Raw genomic sequence first — 20,818 nt, forward strand, 5'->3', positions numbered from 1 at the left:
ACCCGGTGTTTTGCCCATTCCACCTGATAGTAGGAACCCTTTATATAAAATATTAATATACTGTATATATAGTTTTATATTTGATTACGAAATGCGGATGTAGGTTTTCTTCAGGCACTGTGTGTGTGTGACATGTGTATATGTTTTTTTTTTATGCAGGGGATATTCATGTTATGAATGTTAGCCAAGATCTCCTCCCTCATCTAAAATGTTTGATGAGGGAGGAGATAAAAGACCATTCGTCCACGCAGAATCTCTTCAGATCATTCAGAATTCTGGACTGTTCTTTTCAGCTCAACCCACAGGTTTTTATAGAGGGTTATGTCATGGGACTGGGATTGCAATAACAAAAGCTTGATTCAGTGAGCCGTTTTTGTGTGGATCTGAAGGAATGGTTTGGCATGTTCTTCTGTTACGCGCAGCGATAACCCAATTTTCGTTCAAGAATATGAGTATAAATAGAAAGATATTTGCATTATATTTGATTCCAAATACTTTCTAAGTGTTGTTACTAATTATTAAAAAAAATAATTCAAGTACAATATTTATTGATTGATACAAAAGGTCAGATTTCGCATATTTTGAGGTGATAAACAAACATGACATATACTTTCTGAACTTTTTTTGCTCATCTTTACCAAGGGTTCCATCAATTGTGGAGTACACTGTATTCGTGATGAGGTAACACACATATAAAGGACATTTCTGCTTACGTTTCTTAATTTTTTAATAAAGTTTGAAAGTTTAGTGTGTTTCCATAACATTCCTAACATAAAATGACAAATGTGAAAAGGATCGTGAATTGGAGGGCTGTTAAAGTGAAATGTCTCCTTCAAAAACATGCCGTTTTCAACTTTTCTGTGGACTTTAACCATGTTGTGTTTTACGTTAGGCTATTTGTGGACAGCATACTGGATTTCCATTTACAAATTAAATCACTTGACCACTCATTCTTTGGTCATCCACTGATGAGGTCTTACTTTGCCTACCAGGCCATTTGCAGTTTTTGAGCTCACCAATGCTGTTCTTATTAATGATCTTCCTAACTGTTGATTTTGGTTAACCTGAGGGTTTGACTGTTTGGTTATGTTTCAGTGATTAATTACTGTATAATATATAATGTTTTCTAATCTTCATTGAGGGTTTTAAAAGCTTCAGATTCGACTTTACATACAAACTGTGCACTCTATGTCCTACATCATAATCAAATACACTTCCCAAGCAGCATGGTCACTCTGATAGAACATCTATTTTGATTGCCAGTGTTCTGCATTAATCAACATCCAATCCGGAAGTCTGATTTCAGATGTATTCATGCATTCATGCAAATTGTAATATTTTGTTGCATTAACTGATACAGACAATAATGTTTGATTTCAAAGTAATTTATTTTGAAATCATTTCAAAGTGAACTTGTTTATTGTTTAAATGACTAGATATACAGTACATTCGTCAACATTTACAGTATTGTTACCAAGCAACAGCATACATCAACAAAACATCCAGAGACTTTTTCCAGCCTTTGACACTAGCCACAAAACCACTGCATCACCTCCATGACATTAGAAAATTACTACAAAATAAAAATCTTATTCCTGTATATGCTGCCCTTATAATTTCTAAAATGGTATTATTTATTACTATCATTATTGTGTGCTGTATGATAGAGCACTATAAAATCACTGGAAAAAGAGGAAAAAGGGAGAACAGTACCTTGCTATGTCCTGAGCTAGTATAAACTAAGGAAGACAACATTTTCCCTGATACATGTCAAATGTCCCTTGTCAATTCAACACGAAACAATATACATCCCTAAGGCTATCAGTTTACCAATGACTTGATTTCTCCTCTGTATTTCAGCTCTAGATTCAGAACCTATATATTGTATGACACTGCCAGTATTTTTACTATTGCAAGAGAGGGACCTCTAATGTGGACAAATGTCATTTCAAACAGTCGCTATAGTCGACAGATTAAACAATGATGTGTCTGCCTACAGTATCACTACTCAGACAGTGCCCCTAACTGTGTCATGATGTCATATCCAGTCTTTCTACAGTTTTATTTTGTTTGACATCCCAGCACAGAACTTTGCAAAACGGTGTGGATCTGTAGGGTTTCACTTTATGGTTTCTAATGTTTTATGGCATGGGTTAAGGCACAAGTGGTGTGTAGAATCTAAATCCCAGGTGATAGGTAGAGGCAGAATTCTATGGAGGTCTGTAAATCTGCCATTACATGCAGCTTAAAACTCTGTGATCTAACATATGGCATGATTATGGTTAAGTCAATCAGAACGTAGCAGCGAGGAGGAAAGCAAGCAAAAAGCTTGAGACAATGGGAGCATGTTAGTTAAGCAACAAGGCACAAGGGGTGGGTTATATTTGCACATACCACAACCCCCTGAGGTTCCTTATTGCCAAAAAGTAATGTTTTGTTGTCCCTGTGTTGTGTGGTCTAATATAACATGGCTTTCAGCCAATCAGCATCCAGGGTTGGAATCACACATTTTCTAGTAACCAATATACTTATTCCAGCATCTTTTTGCTTTTACTGCATTTAGCTGTTCAAGTGGACAAGTTACGAGTGCGTATTCAGACCACAGAAATAATATCATAGTGCCATCAAACAGTTTGGCTTAAAGTACAGGGTGAAGTAGTCAAATACCATTTATGTGGTGAATCCAGAACATTCCTTCAGTATTGTATGATCTGTATCAAGATAGCTTATTGCTAGTCTTAACACCAATTATTTACTAATGTCTGGTCAATTCAAAACTACCATAGTGAAAATATAGTGCCAGTAACCCATAACAGGTCTTGCAGTCAAGTCTTGATATTTGCTATGAGTGCTTTTAGTATCCCTACAACTAAGTACAGCACATACACAGCATGGTAACTCTCTCTCTATGTTTTTAATTAACAAAAGGAATGTCCCCATCGGGAATCAAATCCATGGTTCCATCACCACTTACTCCTAGTTATTCTATTTACATTCCACTCTTCAACCTATTTACTCAACTAAACAATTTGCAGATAGTCAATAGATACAACATACGTTAGCGTTTGTAAAAAAATATGATCTAACTCAATTATAACATTGTCAAATTGGGTAGCACTTAAGCAAACACGTACCCACATTTCTGTACAATTTAAAATATTGAAACATTTTTAACAGACAGAGAAATATCCATTAATAATTAGTATCTTGTATACCTCCGGGTAAAACGATGCGTTACAGCGAGTGAATTTAGGTCCAATACAAAAACCAAATCCTTGATTAGTGTATTCAGATGACAATTTGGTAAATAAAAGAACAAAAAAAAAAAACGTCCTCACGGAAAATACACATACGTGTCCTTTCCACCAGACAAACATGAATGGATATGGAATTCTGTCCTTGCACCTTCCCCAGCAGGTTTGTGATGGATTGATGTCTAGTTTAATGTATTAATGTCTAAACAACTGAAGTCCATGTGTAACCTGTTTTCCAAGCATACTTGAAATCACAGAAAAAGCAAAAAGGAACACAGAACTGGGTAGTTGACATTCCATCTTAAATCAGTCACATTATGTTTGTTCTTCTATTCTAAATACAAAACAAAATGAATCCATCATCAATGCAAGATATTTTGTATAATTGTGTTGTACAATTGAACCCTAATCTATGAAGCAAGCAAGAAGTTGACCATGCCAAACCAAAGGAAGCAGACACTACGATTACAGTGAGAAAGAACAAGAGCGAGAGACAGCAATAGAGAAAGAGAGAGAACAATGGGTCTGATAAAAGGGGATGATGAAGAGATTAAGATTGAGTCAGATATGTAATGGCGGCAGAGTGATATGAGAGAGTAAAAGAACACACTGTATTGAAAAGATCTATTTAAATGTGGTAAGTTTGCATGTGTTGAGGTTTAACTGTGGTGAAATCTGCATGTGGTATGGTTTAAATGTGGTGAATCTGCAAATGTTTAGGTTTAAATGTGGCAAATATGCATGTGTTAATGTTTAAATGTGGTAAATCTGCATATTTTAAAGTTTAAATGTGGCAAATCTGCATGTGTTAAGGTGGTTCAATGTATTATCAGATATAATAACATAATACAATACAAGATGGAGTGCCAAATAATTGTGTTTGTAAAACAGGCATAATAACAGAGGTACAGTTTTACATATAAAAGAGACTCAAGTCAGTGTTGCATTGTGGATGCAGTGAATCTCTGACTGTGGTCATTTCTGAATCATTCCTATGAGTGAAATCAAACTGCGTACAAACATATGTCCTGAAGGAGCTGGTTCTAAAGAGTCGGGGAAACACCATTGACATTGTAGTTCATTTGTCCTTGTGAGAAATAGTACAGAAATATCTGGTTCACTGAGCTTCACATTGGTTTTATGAAATTAATAGAAAGAACATCAACATTTCCAGGGTGGAGTTTGGTCAGGATAGAAGAGGGGAATGACATGAATGGTAAGGTATGTGGAAAAAAACGTCCCTACACAGCACATGGTGAATCCGTCTCTGTACACATACTGATGAGTAACTGATGTTTGAATACTGAAAGCTTCTGTTAAGGCCAAAACTGTCCCTCCAACTGAGGCTGTGGTTCTGAGAGAACAAACGACTAAACACTGTAAAAGGAGGAGGGCAGTACATTCTGAAACTCTGCAGCCTCATATCTCATAACATTAGCGGATGACAACGCTAGACTGTAAGTTTAATTAACCACAGGTGTTTTTTTCGGAGGAATCCGCCTTTAGGAAAAACACGATTTGTTAAAACCTAAGTAGGAGTAAATGCTTGAAAAGGCACAGGAGACCTTTCCCAAAATGAATGAAGCAATCTGTAAGGCTTAAATGTCTTTTCGGGTTGGATTTCTGAAACACTGCATCCACATCTGACAGGACACCCTAACCAGGACCCCATTGACCATGCATTCCCAAACATCTCACTGCGGCGGCATGGCTAGTTGCTACAAAGCTACCTTTTCTGAACATCTTAACTCTGCAGTCGGCTAAGAATTCACTTGGGCGTCTGTACTGCAAAATGGTTGTGCGTCCTTATCACGTTCTCTGAAGTGCGGTACAAGATGACGTAGTTAAAGAGATACTGCTGGAGTGGTGGTTCAGACAACACACGGTGCTATTCTTGATCCAGGACCCTGGAAGAGATGTGCCTATCCTCCACACTGAACCATGATCCTGGTGCTTATAGTCTGACTGAATCATAGTTACCCAGAACGAGTAGTTGATTATTTGATCTGCTGACGAGCTGAGGAGTTTACACTGGGCCTCACACATTATCTCTATGGGAGCTGCATCTCCGTGGGATTGAGGGCATCAGTTCTGCTCCACATCGCAGCTTCATTCCTCACATGTGATACAGCCTTACAGGTTCCTGTGGCTGGTGGATGTGCAGGCGCCACATTGGTCTAGACCAGTGTTCTGTAGCCATGTTCTACCCTGGAGCCCTGTGCTATAGACCTGTTCTGTTCCTTCCTGTCCGGTAGTCCGCTCCTGAAGTGCTTTAGTCCTGTAGTCCGGTCCTATACTGTCCTGTACTGTAGTCAATTAGTGCTGTAGTCCGATTCTGTCCTGTAATCTTGTCCTGTCTTGTCTTGTAGTCCTGTCTTATTCTGTCAGTCCTGTCTTCTAATCCTGTCTGGTTTTGTCCTGTAGTCCTGTCTTATAGTCCTGTTTTGTTCTGTGGCTTAAAGCCACAAACACTCTCTCCTGAGAAAGTTGAGCTACGGTGATAGTGGTTTAACCCTATCATCGTGGGATTGTTCAGAGAGATTTCACACCTGTGTCCCCAAAATGGCAGACACCATCTCTTCCAGGCTCAGCATTTCAAATCCGTGGGCTCAGGATTTCAGTACATATCCCTGTAGATCTCCTGCAGCAGAGGGTGGAGCGATGTGTCCTCTGTCTTTTTTATCTCCTGGACCAACTGAGCATGCTCGGTGACCAGCTGACGGAGGTCGGCCAGTTTCTGAAGCAGCTTGGGGAAGAGAAAGCTGTGGTCCGGGTGGTTGGCCAGCAGGTGGAGCCGAAGCACCTGAACAATGTTCTCTTGCATACGTTCGATGTGGACCACATTGACCAGGCCTGGGCGGTCTGTGGGACAGGGAAGAGGATCAGTTAGAGATTATCTCAACCCTGAAAAGAGGCTATATGACCTGCATGGAGGTGATAAGCAAATCCCTTAAGCGGAGGCATACTCAAGTAGGAGGCAACACTAAAACCTATTAGTGTTCATCATCAATTAATACTACAACCAAATACTAATTAATGGTAACTAACCCCAAAGACAGTCTCTCACTCTCTCACTCACCTCCACAGCAAATGATAGCGGCCACAAATAAAGCCAGGTCACTGTCATCCAGTTCCAACCCGTTGAACTTCATGGCGAACTGGAACTTGGGCTCCATCATGTCACTGAAAGGCCTTCTCAGACTCTTGAGGAACTCCCTGGTGATGAAGCCAGACCCGTAGGCCACCAGGAGGCCATCCTTGTTCATGCAGGACGCGAGCATAGCGAACATGGCCTCATACACGCCGTACTTCAGCAGAGTCACCTGGTCGTTCAGGTCCAGGCCGGAGAAGCCGGGGACGGACTTGGCGAACTCCGTCAGCTCCGTGACCGTCTCAACGGAGGTGCACTGGCAGCAGTGGAAGATGCGGACTTCGGCCTCCTTCTCCAGCAGATGACCCCCAGCTGTGCCCACCATCTTGGCCATTAGGGTCTGCTCTGCCAGCTGGAGGGTCTCCATGTCGTGGATGACAAAGGGCTATGAGGGCATGGAGGTAGATAGGGCAATGAGAAGACAGTCAGTAGCAATGCTTTTCTGCAGAAACTCCTGTAGATTGCAACTGCCTATTTCCAAATGAGCCCCTAAGCAGGACACTGTGGAAAATATGGAATATTACTATTTAGTAACTATGCCTAGTTCTAGAAGCGTACTGTAACATTTATTGACACACAAATATGCTTTTTCTTGCAGGTGGTTGGAAACTTTCCATGTGACCAACTCCGAGCCCACACCATGATCCTATTGTAAGTTAGGGAACACAGTTCAGTTCATGTTACAGTTCATCTGTCGGTCTCCGAAAGGACAATGTTTGTTATTGCCATCTTGTAGCTGTGATGGTACATTTATTTATCCTAAAACATTTCTGGTATTGTCAGACCTCTGGCAAAAAAAAGATTAGCTTTAATACCCTTAGTTATGGCCAAACAGAAGACAGGCCAATATAATCTTATCAGGTACAGTATGTACCCTCACAGAGACAAAAACAGTGCTGCCTGCATATCCTTTCACAAGCACTGGACACCAGGTCCACATTATCTCCATAAGGAAATACACAAGGACTATGTACTTTAATGAACTCCACTGATTCGCAACAGCTTCATCACACCAACAGTCTACATGTTTGTTTATCATACAGGCATTGTCTTGGTTTGTGTTCGATATAAGTTAAGTATTCACCTTTTGCTACAGTTTCTCTAGAGCTGTGTACCGCACAGACCAATAGGTGCACTGGAACTTAATGGAAAACTCAAACAACGTGTAATGACCCTGGCATTAGGCTGCAAAACAACTTTCTTTTTGGGGTCACTGTGTCGCTCAGGCTGTTTTGGGGGTTGGGAACACTAACGGCACTGCAGTGATGGAAGTTCCCACAGAGGCCAAACCAGCACCTGGTCTGGGACATCAAGCCCAGAGCTCCGATACGCTCCACAGCTTACTCATTTCACAACATGATACGCTCACAACATCGGACAGGCACGGCATGCCAGAATATCACTGGTGATGGTCGTGACGGGGCGAGACCAGCTTGATCATCAACAGGAAACGCGGCAAATCTGTATAGACGCTGATGACACAAAAAGCCCTGCTGAACACAACGCTGAAGCTGAAATGAATGTCTAACCACACAGGACAGGTGGCTCACAACTTCCAGTCCTTGAGCGCATCAGGAATGTTAGGGGGAAGATCAAACTTGTCTCATAGCTGTAGGGACTGAATCCCACCTAATGACTGGACTATGGAGACCAAACAGGGCCACAGTTACCGTAAGGTCCATGTTACAAATGAATGCATATTTCAACTGACCTGTGTCCGACCGCTTTCCTGAGTGACTCTTCCCCCTATCTCTACTCCCTGTCTGCTGCCGCACCTACGATCGGCGGAAAGTCATCGGAAAACCCGACCCTCACCCCACCCATATAGTCTGAAAGAATACATGGACTTCCAAGAGATCCAAGGGAACTGTCTTTGAAGAAAGAGAGTGGGAAGGATGGGTGGAGCAGTCTCCAGACACCATTAATAACGGTCCATTATGAGTCATGCTGAAAGGCTCTTTATTATTCAGACGGTCCTTTTCCTGGTCCAGTCATGATGGCTTCTGAATGATTGATCAAGTTATTCCTGTTGTTGCACAGTCCTTGGGGTGCTAGCGGTTAGAGCGCGCCAGGTTATACTGCATTGTATTGACACATATGGACTGTTTCACCAGAGCCAAACACACTCCGAAGGGACTCATTGATAATACAGATGAGAGATGCTGTGCAATAATCAGGGTTGCAACAAACAGTATTGCATTTCCACTATTTTAATGATTCCCTTTGGAGGGTTAGTTTTGTATGATCCAACATCCTTGAACACACACACACACGCAAAAACAACATTGCTCCCAAAACACACAGACACACACAGACAAACGCACGGCCACTAAACATTGCGCTTACTGGTGTGCTGGTTTTGCCAGTGAGGATGGTGCGGGCTTTGGCCTTGTTCATGTTGAAGTTCTTCAGGTAGGCCTCATAGATATGCCTGGCCAGGGTCTTCTGATCGGCCTGCTTGGGGTCCTCCACCTCCCTGTCCCCCGTTAGGATCTCTGCCTTCAGCTTCAGCTTCTCCGACTGGGGCATTCGACCGAAACGGATAGCTAAACGGAGAGGAGGCCGGAACACATTCAACATGGCAGTTACGAAGCCGTGGGAACATATAATATTTACGTTAATAGCAGTATTGGGTATTGGTCAACAAATCAACTGAGACGTGAAATAGGAGTTTCATGAATTATTAATGTTCAATACGTTATTTTACACATAGGAGAAAACACAGCTGGCAGCATTGGTGACATCAAACAATGATATATAGAAGGTAATATTCAAACACCTCAAAACAAATAAAACACGGTTTGACTTTGAGTTATAATCTAAAAAAATATTTTAAATGGCACGAGTGACATCCATATCCTTCAATTCAACATCACACATCAAATGGTTTTCTAGCTTTTAATGAGAAATTATACTTCTTCCATTTCAGTTGATTCACGGTTAGATTCCTGTGTGTTGAGGCCAGTTCAAATTCAAGTGAAGTGCATTGTCTAAATGAAATTACATTCAGAAATTCCCCAACCCTGGTATACATGAGTGTGTTGTTTGGTACAAAGCGACTCCGAGACGGCCTGAGCCTAAGTGTCTGACTAATCAGATTACAGTTGCTCTAACAATAATCCCTTCCCTCTGACACAGTGGGCTAGCACACACACACACACACACACACACACAAACAAACAAACAAACAAACAAACAAACAAATACAAACACGCTCCTCAAAAGGCAACAGCAGGTGCATGTATTACATATATTTATGGGTTGGCAAAGGGATAATTCAGGACAATTCAGGATTTCCCTGGCTTCCAGGACTACTGATTTTCTATTGTGATTACACACACACATTAACTGAATGGTAGATTACAGTACAGCAAGCCGGTTCTCAGTATGACACCTTATTAGATTACTTATTAGATGGTTCCTCTAAACCTGGCAGATACCTGTGGAGGGTGGAAGATCTGGAGTCAAATACTATTTGACATCATTCCAACGTCAGTTTCACTGAACCTACTTGGCACAATATAATCAATTAAAATGCCTCAGAGTGCTAAACCCGCCCACCTATCCCTCAAGGGATGGCTAACGCAGGCGCTGAATGTATTTGAAAGGTTTTAAGTTGCATTTGAACCCAGGTCAGGAGGATGGGGATCGGAAAGCGCCAGCCACCTCTCATTACAGAAAGAGGAAGTGAGGCTCTGGAGGAGAATTTAAGCTGAGGGTGTGAGTCTCCAACCCTCTGATCTGTCAGAACGTCTGTTCAACCAAAAAACAACCAGCCTAGGCTGCAGCTAAGCTTCATAGCAGATAGGCATAACTCCTCCACTGGAAGAGACAGAAGCCAGCATGTGAAGACAGAGGACAGACAGCATGTTAAGATGAGGAAGTGAAAAAGAAGAACAAATAACGTCCACTTGATTCTTAAAATGAATGCTACAGTTCAACAATGTGCAGCTACTATAGTGATCTACAGCTTGATTGGGTTCTTGATAGTGTTAAGTGACATTATAACTAGAGTTGTGTCCTGAGATCAATGCCACCAGCTCCCCCTACACGGAACTATTATATATTGACATTTATGTAGAAAACATTTATTTTTTGTGCCTAAAATTTGCCTATTTTATTTAAACATATACTAATATATGTATTACTAATGTATGGCCATATATTTCATACATATAGATGTGCTGAAAAGTTTGCAGAATTCTTAATATATGTACCATTTGTAAAGAATACATGAGTGAGCAGGCAAAACACGTCTTTTATTTCTTATGGGACTCACATTCAACTGTAGGTCTTAACAGATTGGCACAATCATAAAGATTGGCACTGACCCCTGTCCCCATGCCTTTAGACCTCACACACCCCCAAAACATCAGTGAACCACCTCCATGCTTCACAGTGGGGATGGTATTCTGTTCACTATAGGGCTTGTTGACCCCTCTCCAAACATAGTGCTTATTGTTGTGACAATAAAGTTCTATTTTGGTCTTGTCACTCCAAATTACAATGTGCCAGAAGCTGTGAGGCATGTCAATGTGTATCGAGCATATTGTATCAGGGCTTTTTTGTGGCATTGGTTCAGTAAAGGCTTCTTTCTGGCAACTCAACCATGCAGCTAATTTTGGTTCAAGTATTGTGCTTCTTGAAACAACCACACCGTATTTTTCCAGAGCAGCCTGTATTTCTCCTGAGGTTGCCTGTGGGTTTTTCTTTGTATCCCGAAGATTTCTTCTGGCAGTTTTGGCTAAAATCTTTCTTGGTCTACCTGACATTGGCTTGGTTTCAAGAGTTCCCCGAATTTTCCACTTCTTAATAAGTGATTGAACAGTACTGACTGGCATTTGCAAGGCTTTGAATATATTTTTTCTATCCTTTCCCATATTTAAAAAGTTATAAATGGATTCATATTATCACTATCCTTAAATAAGACAGGTTTTTTTGCACAATCAGTAATTTTTTCTAAATCAATGACAAAATGTCACAATTTTTGCCAGGGTATGCAAATGTATGAGCACAACTATATATTTACATATTCAATTATGGCCATATATTTCCTATCATGTGTTTATTATGTTTTCTAGTCGTTTCTTTGAAGTACCCCTACAGAGAGGAATAGCATGCATGATACTGTGTTAATATATGCATATTGTTTCCATAAGGAGTCTTTTTTTAAATGTAAACTTGGAGTATAAAATGGTTCATTATATTGAAACTGAAAAAGGTGCTATATTCTGCTTGACAGTGACTAAAGTAAAATCTTTGGTGTATTTACTAAACATTTATCATTAGATTGTGACACAATGGCTGTTGCGGCGATCTGCTGGGAGGTGTGTCTGAGTGCGTGTGCATGTGACAGAGGCTGCTTCTGCATGCGCGTGACAGAGCGCGGCTCCGCAGTGCACCTCAGCAGGTGAGCGAAATTAAACTAATTAGCAGTGCACGTCAGAAACCTTCAGACAATACAAGCAGAGCAAGTTTGTTCAGGTTTGCAATGCAGCTAAGAACAGTGAAAGAAAAGAGAAATCGCTGAAGAATCACAGAATTAAAACTCATGGAAAAAGATCAAAGGGGCTACCGGTAAGCTCACATCTCTTTACTGGACTTTGAAGACTGTACATGTGATTGCTGGCTGCGTGGTAGTTTGTATGGGCAAACGAAATGTGTGGTCTGTTGATACATTGTTTATTGCACTATTAGTAGATTGAGGCTAAAACATCTCTGTACATGAGTAATTGCCTTTGCAAGTGGCTAAAGTCCTTGTTTTAAGCTGCTTAAATTGGTAATCATTGTTGAAGACACGTCCTTGATGAATTTTCTGAAAGTTTTCTTGAAGTAATTTTTCTTCATTTAAATACAAAGGGTGAATTGTTAGTTTGTACAAAGATATTTAACCATTTCTGAACCTATTAATATTGTTCTAATTCACAGTTAATGGTTTAGAATGCTTGATTTCATTTTGGTGAAATTATGAATAAAATATGGAAATGCTGTATAGAATGATCAAGGGTAAACAAACAACAACAGGTTACTTTGAAAGGAAATAGGTCTAAAAGTAGAGCTGGCTTTCTGGGTATGCAATGCCAGATTTACACTGTTTACCTGGGATAACAAAATGAAATATCTATGTCTATTTAATATCTATGTGTAAAATATACTTACCCTTTGCTTGATGTTCCGTGTTGTATTGTATTTAATGGGAAAGATTGAGCTTTATTTAATGTGTGTTATTTTTTGTATGTTTAAAGGTTTTTCACCTTTCTTGTTACTGGTCAAATAAATTGAAGAACGAGTGAAATCCTGAGTCTGGTCAATTCCTTCCCTTTTCAAGTGTGGGAAGCCATGAAGTTATAAATACACTTGACAATGGCAGTTGTATTATACTGTGAATAAAGGTCCTTATTTAATTAAGATTACTGACTAACCAGTTGTTTCTTTACTTGCATTTACAATGTATTTAATAGAAATTATGGTAAATACATACTGTACAATTTACAAATCGACTCTTGTTTGTAAAAGATAATTGTATTTTCACAGTAATTAATGTCATGCAATAAGGCCTAGACAAGTGGTAATGTTGGTTTGCTCCCCATTTTGCCAACAATAATTATTTAAACTAACTATAAAAAGGAGATTATTGTGAAAATAATGTCTTGAAGGTTAAACTCCATGATGTGCTGTGGAGAAAAGCTGATGTGCATGAGTTTTCTGTGTGGGCCAAGCCTGTGTCTGTCTGTCTCTATCGGTGACCTTGGCCCCTTCACAAGAATCCCTTCACATCGTTCCACATTGACTCATAAACAATTCTATTTCAATCCATTGTACAAAAGCAGACTTTAAACTTTCGCTAAGGTTCAGAAAGCCATGTTGTATTTTTTAAAATATAAAACACACATGTAACTAACTAATTGAGTATATCAAGGTTTTTGTTTGTCAATTCATTCTTTTATGTAATTTACATAATATTAATAGCGCGTGTACATTACATTCATATTTTTGTTATATAGTGTTAAGAAGTTGTTTTCTGGAAAGTGGACTGGTTAGAGGAGCTATTTGTAAGAATTCCACCACAGGCACATTGTTTCTGCTATTCCCATTTTGGACGTTAGAGTGCTAAAACTTAATATTTAACTATTAATGTATACTATTGACAGACCCAACACCTTCATGCTCACTATCACTCTAAATTACCAGCAATTCTCCACTATTTCAGCTCACTGACCAATCGGACTCATGTACTGTCCAGCCCGGTGCAGTGCAACCTTTGTCACATGATCAGCAGACTGAAACCAGCTCCCCTTCAATGTCCACACCTTCGCAATGAAAGCGTTCAGCCAACCCCACCTCACAGTTTTACTGACCTTCACAGCTAAAATGTAAGTGGGTTTAGGCAACTCAATATAACCCAACCTCAGTTTTACTGACCTTCACAATGGCAAATCATGTATAGTCTGCAAGCAAGCACACATCAAGACAGACATAAGAGTTTTTGTTATTTCACAGCAAAAAATAAAATGGTATCGATGTGGAATAATGGGTGTGTTTGTATGTTTCTCCACAAAAACTATGACATGGATAAGATATACCATTGGAGTAAGTCAGTTCAATTAACTGTATGAGTGTGTGTGTGTTCACATTTCACTAACTTGTCCCCACCAAGAAAATTCTGTTTAGGCAAACATTTGCAATTGGTTTAAGGATATGCCTAGGTTCTGTTCTGGTTATGGATTTTGAATGGGAATAACGTTGTGTTTTCCAACCAGGCTTGAGCGACATTCCTGAAGTGTGTGTTCTCCTCACCGTTATGGGACATGCCCACAGACAGGCACTTCTGGAAGCGGCAGTATTGGCACTTGTTGCGGTTCTTCTTCTGTATCTTACACCGGCGCTCACACTTGTCATAATCCAGCTTGAGGCGGATGGTCCGGCGGAAGAACCCCTACAGAGAGTACAGAGATGTGTTGAGACGCGACAGACCTCACCCGGGAGACAAAACACGGCTCCCACTCAGCAGGTGAACTACAACACACAGTATTTTACTTGGAAAAAGCAACTAATTGACAGTTTATGCCAATACCTATCAACTGCGCAACCTTCATTAAATGTGTTCAATCACTTAAGCCTACAGCTGGCCTCAGGTCCAGTTCTAGCCAAAAGCGACTTAAGCGGTCACTTAGACCCCCGACTGCTAGGGGACCTCTGTGAGAAGGGGCCCCGAATAAAATTAGTTGAGGGCCCCCAAATTGTTAGAGCCAGCCCTCCCCAGCCTAGAATATGACATCAGGAAACCCAGTTTCTCCTCATATCCGCCAGCAGCCAAAGTGAAATGCAGACTCTGGACTCAATGACTGGAGCTTGACACTACCAGAGGGAATGTACGTGCTAATCACGTTCCCGGCATGACTTCACTGATGTTTCACAACCCTGACGAACAGCAGCATCTGGCTTTGAGATGTGTTAAATGTCCTGTGCTAAGTGGGTAGTGGCCAGGGGGGAGGGGAGGGACACGCACTGGGAATTGCTTAAGAAGAAGTGTATTTAGCCATCATCATCCCAAGTCCTTAATTTCCCCATTCTAGTGAAAGATCTCCTCAATGCCCTTCGCACAGCCTGGGCCAACCCCAGACTCATACCGCGTGCACACACGCACACACACACACACACACACACACAGACCCATGGTGGGTGAACGAGGTCGGGGCTGGAGTCCTGACAGATAATGGCCACACGCCAGGCCTGTCTCGTGTCTCCGTCCATCGGCTGTGTTCATTCCCCTTCCCTCCTCTCCCACTCGGGTGACCGGACAGCGGACGAGCAGTGGCTCAGGTACTTGAGGTACGAGCGAAACTGGAGAGGATTCAGCTGGGAGGCTGCTTGACCAATCGGCATCCAGCAATCTAAACCTTCCCCTTTCATCATTCAAAACTGACTAAGCTTCCAAACATCGCCCCTCTCAGTTTGATCGGCCAAGAGGGAAGTTCACAGAGTTCAACAGTAAGAGCAACTGTGACCTCAGGTTTACGAGCGATCTCCTTGCCCGGGCCACTCCGTGGACCAGGTAAAGGACTGAGCTGGTGTTCTAGAATCCCTGTTCCCGTCCAGTTCAGTCAGCTCTGAGCCAGGACCAGTCAGGACAGGGTACGCGATGGCCCGTCCTGCTATGGGGCCCGCCTGCCTGGCTGGAACTTAGTGTAACAGTCTGTTGACATGAGGAAGACAAGTGATTGAGAGTTCCGCCAACTTTGCCACGTGACGCCTCACAGTGGATCAGACCTGGCACAGAACCAGGCGGACTAGCCAGGCACCTCGAAAACACTGGCCGCGTGTTCAGGGTAAAAAAGAATGCAGGATTGCGGATCGGAACCTCTTTGTATTCGCCTGACTTGCACCGGGGGTTGAAACGGACCCTTCTCCTCAGGGCCCAGTCACAGGCTCTGTACCGTACGCGGCACCTAAGTCACTGGATCAGCACACTGAGCGGTACCGGATCAAAGATCGGGTTGTGTATTCTTAGTGGCTCTGAATAACACCGAAATATCATGCTCTTGCTGTCACGTATGGTAGCACGTTAACTGTCGGTCCAGTGACTTGTGACAGAACACATTAGCTTGGGTTGCTCTTCAACATGCTCATGAACAATTAACCAGGTGAGGAGCCGTACCAGCAGCTCGGCAATGTGCTTGCTGTTTAGGACACATTATTGTTGCTTTTTGCGTCCAACCACTGTTATTCTGTCACTGTTAGCATTCAGTACCATACCATACCATCTTCTTCCGCTTATCCGGGGCCGGATCGCGGGGGCAGCAGTCTAAGCAGGGATGCCCAGACTTCCCTCTCCCCAGACACTTCCTCCAGCTCTTCCGGGGGGACACCGAGGCGTTCCCAGGCCAGCCGGGAGACATAGTCCCTCCAGCGTGTCCTAGGTCTTCCCCGGGGTCTCCTCCCGGTGGGACGGGACCGGAACACCTTCCCAGGAAGGCGTTCCGGAGGCATCCGAAAAAGATGCCCAAGCCACCTCAGCTGACCCCTCTCGATGTGGAGGAGCAGCGGCTCTACTCTGAGCTCCTCCCGGGTGACCGAGCTTCTCACCCTATCTCTAAGGGATCGCCCGGCCACCCTGCGGAGAAAGCTCATTTCGGCCGCCTGTATCCGGGATCTTGTCCTTTCGGTCATGACCCAAAGCTCATGACCATAGGTGAGAGTAGGAACGTAGATTGACTGGTAAATCGAGAGCTTCGCCTTGCGGCTCAGCTCTTTCTTCACCACGACAGACCGATACATCGACTGCATTACTGCAGAAGCTGCACCGATCCGTCTGTCAATCTCCCGTTCCATCCTTCCCTCACTCGTGAACAAGACCCCTAGATACTTAAACTCCTCCACTTGAGGCAGGCACTCTCCACCAACCTGAAGTGGGCAAGCCACCCTTTTCCGACTGAGGACCATGGCCTCGGATTTGGAGGTACTGATTTTCATCCCCACCGCTTCACACTCGGCTGCAAACCGTCCCAGCACATGCTGAAGGTCCTGGTTAGAAGGGGCCAACACGACAACATCATCTGCAAAGAGCAGAGACGAAATTGTGTGGTCCCCAAACCTGACACCCTCTGGCCCCTGGCTGCGCCTAGAAATTCTGTCCATAAAAATTATGAACAGAACCGGTGACAAAGGGCAGCCCTGCCGGAGTCCAACATGCACTGGGAACAAGTCTGACTTACTGCCGGCAATGCGGACCAAGCTCCTGCTTCGGTTGTACAGGGACCTGACAGCCCTTAGCAAAGGACCCAGGACCCCATATTCCCCAAGCACCCTCCACAAGATGCCTCGAGGGACACAGTCGAATGCCTTCTCCAAATCCACAAAACACATGTGGATTGGTTGGGCAAACTCCCATGAACCCTCCAACACCCTGTAGAGGGTATAGAGCTGGTCCAGTGTTCCACGGCCCGGACGAAAACCACACTGTTCCTCCTGAATCCGAGGTTCTACTATCGGCCGTATTCTCCTCTCCAGAACCCTGGCATAGACTTTCCCGGGGAGGCTGAGAAGTGTGATCCCCCTATAGTTGGAACACACCCTCCGGTCCCCCTTCTTAAAAAGAGGGACCACCACCCCGGTCTGCCATCCCAGAGGCACTGTCCCCGACCGCCACGCGATGTTGCACAGGCGTGTCAACCAAGACAGCCCCACAACATCCAGAGACTTGAGGTACTCAGGGCGGATCTCATCCACCCCCGGTGCCTTGCCACCGAGGAGTTTCTTGACCACCTCAGTGACTTCAGCCCGGGTGATGGACGAGTCCACCTCTGATACCTCATCCTCTGCTTCCTCAATGGAAGAAGTGACAGCGGGATTGAGGAGATCCTCGAAGTACTCCTTCCACCGCCCGACGACATCCTCAGTTGAGGTCAACAGCTGCCCACCTCTACTGTAAACAGCGTTGGTAGGGCACTGTTTCCCTCTCCTGAGGCGCCGGATGGTTTGCCAGAATCTCTTCGAGGCCAGCCGATAGTCCTTCTCCATGGCCTCACCGAACTCCTCCCAGGCCAGAGTTTTTGCCTCCACAACCACCCGGGCTGCAGCCCGCTTGGCCTGTCGGTACCCGTCAGCTGCGTCAGGAGTCCCACAAGCCAACCAGGCCTGATAGGATTCCTTCTTCAGCTTGACGGCATCCCTTACTTCCGGTGTCCACAACCGGGTTCGGGGATTGCCGCCTCGACAGGCACCGGAGACCTTACGGCCACAGCTCCGAGCGGCCGCTTCGACAATGGCGGTGGAGAACATGGTCCACTCGGACTCAATATCTCCAACCTCCCTCGGGATCCAGTCGAAGCTCTGCCGGAGGTGGGAGTTGAAGATCTCTCTGACAGGAGACTCGGCCAGACGTTCCCAGCAGACCCTTACAGTACGCTTGGGCCTGCCGAGTCTGTCCAGCTTCTTTCCCCGCCATCGGATCCAACTCACCACCAGGTGGTGATCAGTTGACAGCTCCGCCCCTCTCTTCACCCGAGTGTCCAAGACATACGACCGCAGGTCAGATGAGACGACAACAAAGTCGATCATCGACCTGCGGCCTAGGGTGTCCTGGTGCCACGTGCACTGATGGACACCCTTATGCTTGAACATGGTGTTCGTTATGGACAAACTGTGACTAGCACAGAAGTCCAATAACTGAACACCACTCGGGTTCAGATCAGGGGGGCCGTTCCTCCCAATCACGCCCCTCCAGGTGTCACTGTCGTTGCCCACGTGGGCGTTGAAGTCCCCCAGTAGAACAATAGAGTCCCCAGTCGGAGCACTTTCCAGCACCCCTCCCAGAGACTCCAAGAAGGTCGGGTACTCTGCACTGCGACCCGTAGGCGCAGGGAAACGACCCTCTCGTTCACTGGGGTAAACTCCAACACATGGCGGCAGAGCTGGGGAGCTATACGCAAACCCACACCAGCCCGCCGCCTCTCACCATGGGCAACTCCAGAGTGGTGAAGAGTCCATCCTCTCTCAAGGAGTGTGGTTCCAGAGCCCAAGCCGTGCGTAGAGGTGATCCCGACTACCTCTAATCGGAACCTCTCAACCTCACGCACTAACTCAGGCTCCTTCCCCGCCAGCGAGGTGACATTCCACGTCCCTAGAGCTAGTTTCCGTGTCCAGAGATCGGGTTGTCTAGGCCCCTGCCTTCGACTGCCGCCCGATCCTCTTCGCACCGGCCCCTTATGGTCCCTCCTGTGGGTGGTGAGCCCACGGGAGGGCGGCCCCACGTCGCCCGTTCGGGCTGAGCCCGGCCGGGCCCCATGGGGGAAGGCCCGGCCACCAGGCGCTCGCATACGAGCCCCAACCCCGGGCCTGGCTCCAGGGTGGGGCCCCGGCTGCGCCATACCGGGCGACGTCACGGTACACATAATTTTAATCATCATTAAGGGGTTTCCCCTCCAAGAACTGCCACCTTAACATGGTGGAGGGGTTTGAGTACCCGAGTGACCCTAGGAGCTATGTTGTCTGGGGCTATATGCCCCTGGTAGGGTCTCCCAAGGCAAACAGGTCTTAGGCGACGGGTCAGACTAAGAGCGGTTCAAAAACCCCTTAATGATGAGCATTCAGTACATAGAACAGAAGTTTTTCTAAATATACAGTGGATATAAAAAGTTTACACACCCCTGTGAATGTGCCAGGTTTTTGTGATGTAAAAGAATGAGACAAAGATAAAGCATGTCAGAACTTTTTCCACTTTTTATGTGACCTATAATGTGAACAATTAAATTGAAAAACAAAACTGAAATCTTCAAGGGGGAAAAATGAAAAATAAAAACCTACAATAACCTGGTTGCATAAGTGTGCACACCCTCTTATAACTGGGGATGTGGCTGTATTCAGAATTAACCAATCACATTCAAACTCATGTTAAATAGAAGTCATTACACACCTGCCTTCATTTAAAGTGACTCTGATTAATCACAAATAAAGTTCAGCTGTTCTAGTAGGATTTCTAAAAAATGTCAGTTTGTTTGTCAAATTGTTCATGTTAAAGGTGGAAAAAGTCCTGACATGATTTATCTTTGTCTCATTCGTTTACATCACAAGAACCTGGCATTTTAACAGGGGTGTGTAGACTTCTTATATCCACTGTATAAGCCTGCCATGGCTTCCTACTGGTAAGGTGTTTTTTTTTAACCATTCAGTGTGATTGTGTCTACAACTGTTTTTGCGTAAATGCAATATGTACTGTTTGTTAGTGCGTGTGACGGCTGGCCCATCTCACCTTGCAGCCTTCACAGGCGTGAACTCCGTAGTGATATCCAGAAGCACGGTCGGAACAAACGCGACATTCCAAGTTGAGAGAGGTTGAGGAGAACTCCTCCTGCCCTGTGGCCGGCCCATAAACTCCAGACGAAGGGCTGGAGGCCGGGGTTAGAGCATCTGGAGAACACATAACATACGTGTTAATGGCAAGACAAGTGCACGCACGCACGCGCGCACACACACACACACACAGACACACACACACACAGTGATGCCACTATGCCCTAACTGGCAGAGGAAATCCAGTGGAAACTTACTGGTGTCTTGGGCCTTTGGAAGAGTACATGTAACGTGTGTTCCATTCTATAAATAAGGAGGGCCTGTCACACGTACTCTACTGAAAGGGGATCAGGAACACTTCTAAAATCAGGCAGATGAGTGGAATATTGGCCCGGGAAGCACACACTGTATCTCATTACCTGACTCCCAAACCCTCTGAACACACGGCATTCCAGGAACAGTGGAAAATAGAGCGGCACTAAGTCACCCCTCATGAGTTGGTTGAGAGAAGCCAAAACAGGGATAAATATTTGAAGGCTATTGGGCCAACTGCATGTGCCACACAAACCACGCTTCCCGCACCCTCACCCACCCAACCAGCCATAAACAACCAGAAGCTTTT

At 44.3% G+C, this 20,818-nt stretch overlaps 1 protein-coding gene across 2 annotated transcripts in view; it reads right to left on the reverse strand.

Moving 5' to 3' along the window:
• Positions 1-1,369: 1,369 nt before the first annotated feature.
• pparab (peroxisome proliferator-activated receptor alpha b) overlaps positions 1,370-20,818 on the reverse strand; it is a 41,302-nt gene continuing 21,853 nt past the window's right edge. Inside the window, exons 2-6 of one of the 2 annotated variants that reach the window (XM_034288333.1) lie at positions 20,156-20,313; positions 14,203-14,341; positions 8,752-8,951; positions 6,334-6,790; positions 1,370-6,116 (exon numbers count right to left, since the gene is read on the reverse strand). In XM_034288333.1, coding sequence (XP_034144224.1) covers positions 5,872-6,116; positions 6,334-6,790; positions 8,752-8,951; positions 14,203-14,341; positions 20,156-20,313 — 1,199 coding nt within the window. In that variant the 3' untranslated portion in view covers positions 1,370-5,871. Of the gene's footprint in view, positions 6,117-6,325; positions 6,791-8,751; positions 8,952-14,202; positions 14,342-20,155; positions 20,314-20,818 lie in introns of those variants that run through there. The other variant, XM_034288334.1, reaches the window with a different exon arrangement.

The sequence above is a fragment of the Esox lucius genome, chromosome 19 (assembly GCF_011004845.1).
Source record: "Esox lucius isolate fEsoLuc1 chromosome 19, fEsoLuc1.pri, whole genome shotgun sequence".
Lineage (NCBI taxonomy): Eukaryota > Metazoa > Chordata > Actinopteri > Esociformes > Esocidae > Esox > Esox lucius.